At 45.7% G+C, this 11,910-nt stretch overlaps 1 protein-coding gene across 1 annotated transcript in view; it reads left to right on the top strand.

Moving 5' to 3' along the window:
- Nucleotides 1-790: 790 nt before the first annotated feature.
- The window catches only part of ALPK3 (alpha kinase 3), a 43,225-nt gene continuing 32,105 nt past the window's right edge, over nt 791-11,910 (top strand). The window contains 3 exon segments of the mRNA XM_070762943.1: nt 791-960; nt 7,565-7,603; nt 11,739-11,860. Coding sequence (XP_070619044.1) covers nt 791-960; nt 7,565-7,603; nt 11,739-11,860 — 331 coding nt within the window.

Raw genomic sequence — 11,910 nt, 5'->3', positions numbered from 1 at the left:
TCACAAAAACCATTAATACACAGCAAACAAGATTGATATGCTGGATTTTGTATCACAATATCACAAGTCGAACACTTCCCTAGGACTGTGTGATGTATTTTCATATGATGCGTGCAGATCCAAGTACTGTATGGTAGTCTTTCGCCACTGACAGATCGTGATTTCATTGTTGTTGTTATTATTATTATCATTATTATGATTATCATTATTATGATTATCATTATTATGATTATCATTATTATTATCATTATCATTATTATTATTATGGACTTGCCCGGAGTTCTCTTGCCAGCGGGGATGGGTGGGTGGGTTTAAGAACACCTGATAAGAGTTCCTTAGGACTGGGGGTCTCCAACCTTAGCAACTTTTAATACGTTGTAGACTTCAACCCCCCCAGAACCTGCTTCAGTGGGGACGGTCCGTTTTCCTGCTCCTCCGGAAAGTAGAGAGCCAAAGACCCCTTTAAGCGATCTCCTTGCAGCGCAAGAACCCCCCCCTCCTCCCCAAGACGGCCTCTGCTGCCTCGCGAGGGGCCCTCCGCAGCGCCGGCTGGCTGAGCCCCCAGCCCGGCCACCCTCCTCCGCTCCGCCTGAGTGACGGTCCCAAGTGGGCCGACTATAAATAGCCGGGGCCGCGGCCCTCCAGGGGTGATTGACGGCTCGCGGAGCCCGGGGTTGCGCGGAGTGGCCCGCAGCGCGCACAGCAAACGACCGGGAGCCGCCTTTGCGCGCGCGCCAACTGCCCTGCTCCCCAACTTGCCCGACCGAGCGCCTTTTACGCAGCCGGGCTGATGGCGATGGGGTCCCGCCGGAGACCCCTGGGACGCTCCTTCTCGGGCAACGGGTCTTCCTCCTTGGGCTACTGCCCCGGGCCCGGCAGCGATGGCGAGGATAACGGGCCCCTGGTGGAGTACCGCCCGGATAGGCGCAGCTACCTGCTCGGCGTGCGCCCCGAGAATAGGTAGGATGCCTCGGGTAGGGGTGGGGGGAAAGGGGGCGGCTGGCTGGTTCGCTAGGGACGAGGAAGCTCCGGGAACCCCCTTTGAAAGTCAAAGGGCGCTGTGCCCCCTTACCAGGCGCTTGGGTGGGTGGGTAGCCGGGGGTCTTTTTCAACAGGGAGACGCGCGCTGCGCCTTTACCAGGCGCTTGGATAGGCAGGGGGTCTTTTTCATCGGGAGACGCGCTTCTCGGACGGTCCCTAAATGTGGCCCTCGGTTGGGAAACCCCGTGGAAGGCGGTAGGACTGAGCGGGAATTCCTTTGGAAGAGCCGAGGGCTGGCGGAGTTCGCGGCCACAAGATTCAGGGTTTTTTTTTTTAAAAAAAATAATTTTAAATTCAATTTTAAAACACAACACAAAAACATATATAATATCCCGCCTAAACATATTTACATTCGACATTTCTGTATCTTCGGTTTATAGACAAATTAGTTGTGTGTCCAATCACACTTGGCCAATAAAATTATTCTATTCTATTCTATTCTATTCTATTCCATTCCATTCCACTCCACTCCACTCCATTCCATTCACGTCTATATCACTCTATTATTTTCCCCTTTCAAGCCAGTGACAGATTTTCCCCTCTATAGTATAGAATTATTTTTCTTGATGGTTCTGAAGTTCAAGGGATTTTTTTGCGAATGTGTGTGTTGGGTTACTTCACTGCTTTCGCAAATTTCCAAAGGAACGAGGAGTAGGCCGATTCAAGTGGTTGGAAGAGTTCTGAGTAAAAGCCAAAGTGGCCAAAATAGGGCCTCCCCCTCCCTTTTTTTTGCAGGGGTGGCTACTACACCCCCCCCCAGTACAAGGCAGAGGGGCTGCAACCCTAAAAAGAGAGAGAAACAGGTGATTTCTGTCAGGCTGGAGCTGCTGCTTGTAGGATTTTTCCCAAGAAACAAAATCCTGGCTCAGTTCCTGGGTCCCAAGACCCCCTCCCTTCTGCAGACCCGGGGAGAGTTCGCCCAACTTTTAAAGGAATTGGGAAAGGGGTGAGGATTCTGGAGTTGCAAAATGGGCATTTTATGAAGGAAACCCAAGCGGGTCCCAGGCAAAGTCAGAAGGAAGGAAAGACCTTGAGCCTGGCGTGATTCGAACTGCTAAATTGCAGGCAGTCCGCAGGCAGCAAAAGTGGCCTGCAGTACAGCACTCTAACCACTGCACCACTGCGGCCCTTGCGTTCCACAATAGACTGTATGATCTTGGTACAGGGAGCCTCGTTTAGTGATTAAAGTCAGCAGAAGATTTCAAGTTCAAGTCCTTCCACAGAGACAAAGCCAGTCTCGCCCCTAGGAAAAAGGCAAGGGTGTCCCGGTTTTGCAAAAGTTGGGAGAGGGGAAAAAAAATCGGAATAGATTTGTCTGTGTGGATACACACATAAATAAACACATACCATCTTTGGCAGTCTTTGGTGTCAAGCCAGGAATCTGCAAGTGACAAGTCGTATCAAAAAGTCATCATGGATTAGTGTTGTGTTTGCTTGCTTCAGAATTGAATTTCCTTTAATATCTATATATCTATATCTCTTTATCTCTATTCTATGGTGATCCAACAGAAAAAACAAATAGCCCCTCCCTGGTACAAAGCTGAAGGGATCAAATCTGGTGGCTTAGAGGTTAATTCTCTGCCTTACAAGGCAGAAGCCCCAGGATCAAATCTCAGTAAGGGTATGGCTAGTTGATGAGGCCAGAACAAGGCCGAAATAGCGCTATCCTAGTCTCCCATAATTTTTTTAAAAAATCAGCAAAAACATGTGATATATATATGATAGTCTTGGCATATATATATATTAATAGTCTATACTGCTCAATATATACTGCTCAAAAAAATAAAGGGACCACTCAAATAACACATCCTAGATCTGAATGAATGAAATATTCTCATTGAATTTATCTATCTATCTATCTATCTATCTATCTATCTATCTATCTATCTATCTATCTATCTATCTATCTATCTATTAGATTTGCATGCTGCCCCTCTCCCTAGACTCTTTGTTCTGTACAAAGTTGAATGTGCACAACAGCATTGTGACATTGATTGTCCATCTGTGTTGCTGCTTCCTAGGTGGTCAGTTTGATTTCACAGAAGTTTGATTGACTTAGAGTTACAGTATATTGTGTTGTTTAAGTGTTCCCATTATTATTATTATTATTATTATTATTATTATTATTATTATTATTATTATTATTATTTTTTTTGAGCAGTGTATTTCTGAATAGGAAAGTATCTACCATATTTACTGCCATCTGTAAAAAAAGCTTACGAGTTGGAAAGTGCAGGGAACTCTACCACGGGTCGGTTCACTGTGAAAATGGATTAGGAAAGTATTGGCTGTGAAGCAGATGGTAGATTTTTTCCCCCTGTATTAGCAGAAGGGGAGAACGAAGCAAAAAGGTTTCTCTTCCAAATGAAAAGCAAGTAGGATGCTTGGCTGCATAGCTAGAGGTATAACAAGCAGGAAGAGGGAGATTGTGATCCCCTTATATAGAGCGCTGGTGAGACCACATTTGGAATACTGTGTTCAGTTCTGGAGACCTCACATACAAAAAGATATGGACAAAATTGAACGGGTCCAAAGATGGGCTACAAGAATGGTGGAAGGTCTTAAGCATAAAACGTATCAGGAAAGACTTCATGAACTCAATCTGTATAGTCTGGAGGACAGAAGGAAAAGGGGGGACATGATCGAAACATTTAAATATGTTAAAGGGTTAAATAAGGTTCAGGAGGGAAGTGTTTTTAATAGGAAAGTGAACACAAGAACAAGGGGACACAATCTGAAGTTAGTTGGGGGAAAGATCAAAAGGAACATGAGAAAATTTGATTTTACTGAAAGAGTAGTAGATCCTTGGAACAAACTTCCAGCAGACGTGGTTGGTAAATCCACAGTAACTGAATTTAAACATGCCTGGGATAAACATATATCCATTGTAAGATAAAATACAGGAAATAGTATAAGGGCAGACTAGATGGACCATGAGGTCTTTTTCTGCCGTCAGTCTTCTATGTTTCTATGTTAAATATTTCAATTGCGTTCCCCCTTTCCCTTCCATCCTCCAGACTCTACAGATTGAGTTCATGAAGTCTTTCCTGATCAGCTTCATGCTTAAGACCTTCCACCATTTTTGTAGCCTGTCTTTCGACCAGAAAAACCAGAAAGTCCAAATTAAATTCTTGAAATTGGACCGGGGGAAAAAACACACCTTTGGTGCAGAATGGAGCGTGGACCCACAAGGAACAATGCAGCGTTGGGTGTGATATGACCGTTCACCCTTAATCGGTTCCTAGGTGTCAACATACCCTCTTGGGAAACCAGAGAGCCGGTTGAACACTATCTGGTGGAGGCCCCGTCCGAGTGCAGCATTCCGGAAAGCAGGCGTATAAATAGCCCGTCTGCTCTTCCTTAGACAGCTCTCTCTGACGTCTCTCCTCCAACTGGCCTATTTGCAAGCCAGGCTGAGCCTGTGACCCCCTTCCCTGCACAGAAATGACCGGCTCTTCATTTGTTTTTTCCAAATGGATCCCAAAGTTCTTCTCCAAAAGCCAAAACGTTGACTGGATCTCACGGCCATCACTAGACAGTCAAGGAATGGATGAAAAGTAGGACTGAGATCAGGCAAAAAAGTTTACTACCGCACTGTGGGCGTGGCTTATTTTGTGGGTGTGGCTTGCTGCCCATGTGACCAGGTGGGAGTGGCTTGATGATCATGTGGCCGGGGTGGCTTAAAGGTCATGTGACTGGCTTAAAGGTGGCCAACGTGACGTCACTCACGTCAAGGGTTAGGGTTAGGATGCCTGGCCTCTCCTGGCCTGAAAGAGAACCAATTTCCTTCTCTATTTATTGGCGGGACCCAGGGGAAGAGCCTTCTCTGTGGCGGCCCCGGCCTTCTGGAGTCAACTCCCCCCAGAGATTAGAACGACCCCCACCCTCCTTGTCTTTTGCAAATTACCCAAAACCCACCTTTATCGCCAAGCATGGGGGAGTTAAGATATTCTTTCCCCCTAGGCCATTACAAGTTATGCATGGTATGTTTGTGTGTATGTTTGGTTTTACTACAAGGGTTTTTAGTTGTTTTATTAATTTGATTGTTACATGCTGTTTTTATCATTGTTGTTAGCCGCCCCGAGTCTGCGGAGAGGGGCGGCATACAAATCCAATAAATAATAATAATAATAATAATAATAATAATAATAATAATAATAATTACTCAACATCCAAAATATACTATTTAATTCTATGTATATATGCCATACATATAAAAACATATTACCCACAGACACACAAAAATATACATTATCTACTATATAAACTGTATGTGTATGTATACACACACAGAGCTGTTCTACAATTATACATATTCAACCTCATTTACTGTGATAGGACATATCCAGAGCCCAGAAGGGGGGGGAAAGAAAAAAAAATATCAATTTTTTTTCTACCGGTTCTGTGTAACCAAAATTAAAAAAAAAAAATTACTATCACACTGTGGGCGTGGCTTATGCATTTATCCTTTAACATATTTAAATGTTTCGATCATGTCCCCCCTTTTCCTTCCGTCCTCCAGACTATACAGATTGAGTAGGTTAAATAGGTTAAAGGGTTAAATAAGGTTCTGGAGGGAAGTGTTTTTAATAGGAAAGTGAACCCAAGAACAAGGGGGGGCACAATGTGAGGTTAGTTGGGGGAAAGATCAAAAGCCACGTGAGAAAATATGATTTGACTGAAAGAGTAGTAGATGCTTGGAACAAACTTCCAGCAGACGTGGTTGGTCAATCCACAGTCACTGAATTGAAACATGCCTGGGATAAACATAGATCCATCCTAAGATAAAATACAGGAAATAGTATAAGGCCAGACTAGATGGACCAGGAGGTTTTTTTCCTGCTGTCAATCTCCTATGTTTCTATGTTTCTTGGAAGACATTTTGCTTGTCACCCAAGAAGCTTCTACAGCTCCGAATTTAGCTGTCTGCCAGGACTATAAATCCTACCATTCCCCACTATCCTGTCAGAGGCGAAGGAGCTTCTTGGATGAGACGTGAAGTGTCTTCCAAGAAAAAAGCCTTTGGAACAATCATGACCCAGGTGATGGATAATCTCCATAGATATTTAGCTATGCCCTTTGGACCAGAACCGAAGAATCTTCCTGGACGAGAAGCAAAGCATCTTCTAAGAAAAACTAGAAAGTCCAGTGACTTTCTCATGGGACTGTCTTCTGCTGCATATGCCCTAGTGACCGAGGGGAGAGATCCCACAGAGTTGGCCTCGTCCGGCTCCCGTCATCCAAGCAGGGCCTTCTCTGTGGCAGCTCCGGTCCTCCGGAATCAACTCCCCTCGGAGATTCATACTGCCTTTTGAAAGGCTTTAAAAACATGGCATGCCTGGGGCCTTTGAGCGGCAACATCCTGCTCAAGTTATGAATGAATGATGGATGGGAGGGTTTTTTTTAATGCTGAGGTTTTAAATTTTGTCAAGTCCTTCTCTTACAAAGAGGAGAGTTCAAGAAAGCTGGAGTCATTGCGAGGGTTTCAATGCCTCCTCTTGCCTCTTGCGTGTGACTGCTTTGTTGCCGCTGCTGCTAAACGCTTAGTGGGCTTTGTTGGTGGCTGGGAGGGAGGGACACATTTGGCCTTGTGATAATTACCTTATGCTGTTCTCCACGAGGTTCTTCATTCACAGCTTCGGTTGCCATGGCCAACCTCCTTTGCTTATCCTCGCTGGTCGTCAGAAGCAGCTGAATTATATTAATATCCTTGACCTCGGCCAGAAGATTGGATGTATGCTGTGATTTCACTTCTTTTCTCTGATTCTCTCTCTCTCTCTTCCTCCCTCTTTCCCTCCCCCTGTGTCTTTCTCTCCCTTCCTCCCTCTCTCTCTTTCTCTCTCTCTCTCTCTTTTTCTCTCACTCTTTCTCTCTCTCTCCCTTCCTCTCTCCCTCTCCCTCTTTCTATCTCTTTCTCTCCCTCCCTCCCTCCCTCTCTCTTTCTCTTTCTCTCTTTCTTTCCCTCTCGCTCTCTCTTCCTCTCTCCCTCTCCCTCTTTCTCTCTCTCTCCCTTTCTCCCTCTCTCTCTTTCTCTCTCTTTCTTTCTTTTCTCTCTCTCCCTCTCCCTTCCTCTCTCCATCTCCCTCTTTCTCTCTCTCTTTCTCTCTCTCTCTCTCCCTTCCTCCCTCTCTCTCTTTCTCTTTCTCTCTTTCTTTTTCTCTCTCTCTTTCTCTCTCTCTCTCTCCCTTCCTCTCTCCCTCTCTCTCTTTCTCTCTATCTCTTTCTCTCTCCCTTCCTCCCTCCCTCTCTCTTTCTCTCTTTCTTTTTCTCTCTCTCTTTCTCTCTCTCTCTCCCCCCTTTCTCTCTCCCTCTCTCTCTTTCTCTCTATCTCTTTCTCTCTCTCTCTCCCTTCCTCCCTCTCTCCCTCTCTTTCTCTCTCTCTCCCTCCCTCTCTCTATATATATATCTTTCTCTCTCTCTCTCCCTTCCTCCCTCTTTCTCTCTCTCCCTTCCTCCCTCTTTCTCTCTCTTTCTTTCTCTCTCATTTTCAAGCCTAATTCTTTTGTTTGCTCTTTCTGCTTAGCTTGCTACCCCAGCGGGTGTCCCCCACCAGCTATAGAAGGTAAATCTTCTCCTACGTCTTGCCCAACTGCGACTCGGTGGCATCCAAAACTTGTGGTGTGGCTCACTGTCGTCCAGGGGTACTAACAGCTCTGCCCACTTTACCAGGGAGCTTACAACCCACCCTTCTCCCTCCGCCTTCCTCTGTTCGGTGGCACCTTCCTTGCTAAGTGTTGGCTAAAGCCATGTTGTGTTTGCTCAAGGGCCAAGCGCCCAACCACTTCATGGACATGGAGCTCGGTTTGGAAAAGGGCCCTTGCTCAAAACTGACAATAGATTTATGAGCTCGTTTGGGCTGGAAAGAAGGGGATCTCTCGAGATTTATTTAGTTAGTTAGTTAGTTAGTTAGTTAGTTAGTTAGTTAGTTAGTTAGTTAGTTAGTTAGTCCGTTAGTCCAAAACACAATGAGGTTACAGGGGATATACACATAGTACATCAATCAATGGAAGAGTAGAGGAGAAGATGTAGCAATAATATAGTAGAAGAAGAGATAGAGATATAGTGATAGAAGCAAGATAGATAGATAGATAGATAGATAGATAGATAGATAGATAGATAGATAGATCGGTAGATAATAGATAGATAGATAGATAGATAGATAGATAGATAGATAGACAGATAGAGAGATAGAGAGATAGAGAGATAGAGATAGAGAGAGAGAGAAAGAGAGATAGATAGATAGATGATAGATAAATAGATGATAGATAGACAGACAGACAAACAGATAGATAGAAAGAAAGAGAGTGAGATAGACAGACAGACAGACAGATAGATAGATAGAAAGAAAGAGAGTGAGATAGATAGATAGATAGATAGATAGACAGACAGATAGAGAGATAGAGAGATAGAGAGAGATAGATAGATAGATAGATTGATAGACAGATAGAGAGATAGATAGATGATAGATGATAGATAGATAGATGAGAGAGAGAGAGAGAGAGAGAGAGAGAGAGAGAGAATAGGACAGGGGATGGAACAGAGCTAATTTCTAAACTTTGGAAGTTCCCCTAAATCATATCTAGCCGATGGTCTGTTGTTCATCCAAACTGGGCATCTGTTCTTAAAGGTCCTCTTGGGCAAACATACACTCCTGTCACCTGTCATGTCATCCTTCAAAGTGGAGATGCCAAGAGTTGAGTCCAGGATCTGCGGCAGGCCAAGCATGTGTCCTGCGAGTGGGTGATGGACTCTTGTCCAAAAGGGAGTAGAGATAGGTGATGTAACCTTGAAAATGTATTATCACGAAAATGATAATAATATTTTCGTATCAATCTAGCCGGGGAGGTTTTGGTGTTCCCACCCGCCCACACACACATAAGCGATCTTGGATAGCCCACTTACACACCTGGCGACTCGATTTGTCACTGTTTGCGCACGACCTCTCACTGTGTGAAGTGTGTAGACTTGCACAAAGCCGTAAGTGGGTTGTTGCTGTTGTTTTGCACTGTTTGAATGTAGCCCGTAGTCTGAACGTGGTTTCGTTTATCATCCAGCATTTCCGTCTGAGATGAATTTGCACCCGTGCACGATCGTCTTTACGTTAGCATAGCGGCACAAGCAAAGCCTGGGGTTCTGGGATCGCATCTCCCCCCTCCTCTCCCTTTGTTCCCCCCCTCCCCACAATCGGAGTGGGTTTGTGTACACCAGTGCATGAAAGCAACCGGATCAACGAACTGGGTGTTATGCCAAATCAGATTTGAGACTCTGATTCCCAGAGAACATGCCGTGGGGAAAGAAAAGGGGACTTAAATATGTTAAAGGGTTAAATAAGGTCCAGGAGGGAAGTGTTTTTAATAGGGAAGTGAACACAAGAACAAGGGGACACAATCTGAAGTTAGTTGGGGGGAAGATCAAAAGCAACATGAGAAAATATTATTTTACTGAAAGAGTAGTAGATCCTTGGAACAAACTTCCAGCAGACGTGGTAGATAAATCCACAGTCACTGAATTTAAACATGCCTGGGATAAACATAGATCCATCGTAAGATAAAATACAGAAAATAGTATAAGGGCAGACTAGATGGACCATGAGGTCTTTTTCTGCCGTCAGACTTCTATGTTTCTATGTTTCTATGACTCACAGCTGGAATTAGATCAAAAGGTGACATCTGTAGCTAAGGGGACCTTTGCACAGATTCATCTGGGGCATCAACTGCGACCCTACCTGGATCAAGAGGCTCTCCTCCCTGTCAATCACGCCCTTGTCACCTCACGATTAGATTATTGCAATGCATTCTACATGGAGCTTCCCCTGAAGAGTATCCGGAAACTACAATTGGTCCAGAATGTAGCTACACGAGCTGTCGTGGGTACACCCACATTAAACCAATCCTCCGTGAGCTGCACTGGTTCTCTATTGGTCTCCGGACACAATCCTTCAAGATATTGGTTATAATCTTTAAAGCCCTATATGGCTCAGGACTAGTGTTGGGTGAATCGAATGCGCAAAGTTCGGGTTCGTACCGAACTTTGCGTGGTTCATTATACTGAACCGGAACCTGAATTTTTGCAGAAGTTTGGCAAAAGTTTGGGTTCAGGTACGGGAGAGCACCAGGAAGTGCCGCCGCCCAGCTGTCACCTTCCGGAACAGCTGGGGTGCTTCCCGGCATTCTCCGGAGCCTGAACCCGAACCAGAACCTTTGCCGAACTTCTGAGTTCGGCATTCGGGAGACCGCCGAGAAGCGCCCTGGCTGTTTCTGAAGGTGACATCTGGGCGGCGGCGCTTGCCGGCGCTCTCCCGAACACCAAACTCGGAAGTTCGGCAAAAGTTCGGGTTTGGGTTTGGGAGAGTGGCGTGAAGTGCCCCGCTGTTCTGGAAGGTGACAGCTGGGTGACGGCACTTCCCGGTGCTTTCCCGAGCGCCGAACCCAAAAGTTCGGCAAAGTTCGGGTTCGGGTGCCGAACACGAACTTTTTAAAAAAATTAGGGTGCCGAACACAAACATGAACTTCGTTGGGTTCACCCAACACTACTCAGGACCAGACATGGGCTCCTCCCGACAGATTTCCAGCGAAAATTGCCAGGGTTTTTTGCTTCTGCACATGCATGGAAGCAAAAATATCAGCTAAAATAGGCGAAATCTCTCGAGATTTGGCTTGCTGTACATGCGCAGAACCAAATCTTGCACGGGGAGTGCACAGTTATCAGGAGTCAGCCGCTGAGGACTGCCGGGTAGCGAGGTAAGTGGCTGCCCACCTCTTCTCAGGACCAGGTTATCTTTGAGACGGCATTCTGCCAAATAGCTCCCATCGACTGGTGAGATCCCCTAGAGTTGGTCTCCTCTGGGTCCCGTCAACTGGTGGGCCCGCAGGGGAGGGCCTTCTCTGTGGTGGCCCCAGCTCTCTGGAACCAGCTACCTCTGCAGATCCAGACTGCCCCCACCCTGTTGGTCTTCCGAAAAGCAGTAAAGACCTGGCTTTTCTGGCAGGCCTGAGGCCAATGATCTTGCGGTTGAAATAGGTGAGCTCCGACTACGAAATGATTTGAAGGGGTTTTAAATTTGCTTTTAACACTTAACATTGTGATGTCTATAATGTTCAGGATGGTACAATGCTCATTTTGGAATGTTTTTTCCCCCCTTCGGGAGTTGGGTGGCATATAAATACAGCGGTACCTCTACTTAAGAACTTTTCCAGATAAGAACCAGGTGGTCAAGATTTTTTTGCCTCTTCTTAAGATCCATTTTCTACTTAAGAACCCGAGCCCGGAAAAATTTCCCAGGAAATTTGAGAGCGGCACGAAGGCCCGGCCAGTTTCCTGCCATTTCCCATTTAATCCCGGCCATCTCAGGCTTTTCTGGGCTGCCAGAGGAGCCTTTCGATGGCGCTTAAGGAGGCTTTGGCAGTCCAAAGCATTTTCCTTTCTCTGGGCACTTGGAGAGGGAAAAAACCAGGATGAGTTTGTGTGTTGCAATTTTCATGTCCTCGTGGAACTGTCCATGTCTGGAATGAACTTGGGATTGCTTTGTTGCAGTGTTTTGCCTCTTAAAGTTCTCCAGAAGTTTTCTAAGAAGGCATTTTTCAACTGCTAGGACTGCGTGAGTACTCAATAGAAGCGTCTGGAGAGAAGGTGACCTCTTCAGGTTTTCCTTAGTCGGCTTGCTCAAGTTCTAATTTGGGGTCCTTTGATTCTTTTAGGGGCACCTTTTGTGCCATCATTGCTCAGCTGACCGAAGAGACCCAGCCGGTCTTTGAAACCACCCTCAAATCCTTTGCCGTCTCGAAGGACGCCGATGCCAAATTCACGTGCATTGTGATAGGTGAGTTAACCCACCTCAACATTTCCATGGATGTTCTCAAGAACAAGCGT

This window comes from Erythrolamprus reginae, chromosome 10 (genome assembly GCF_031021105.1).
Source record: "Erythrolamprus reginae isolate rEryReg1 chromosome 10, rEryReg1.hap1, whole genome shotgun sequence".
Taxonomy (NCBI): domain Eukaryota; kingdom Metazoa; phylum Chordata; class Lepidosauria; order Squamata; family Dipsadidae; genus Erythrolamprus; species Erythrolamprus reginae.
This window is presented reverse-complemented; position numbering and strand designations above follow the sequence as displayed.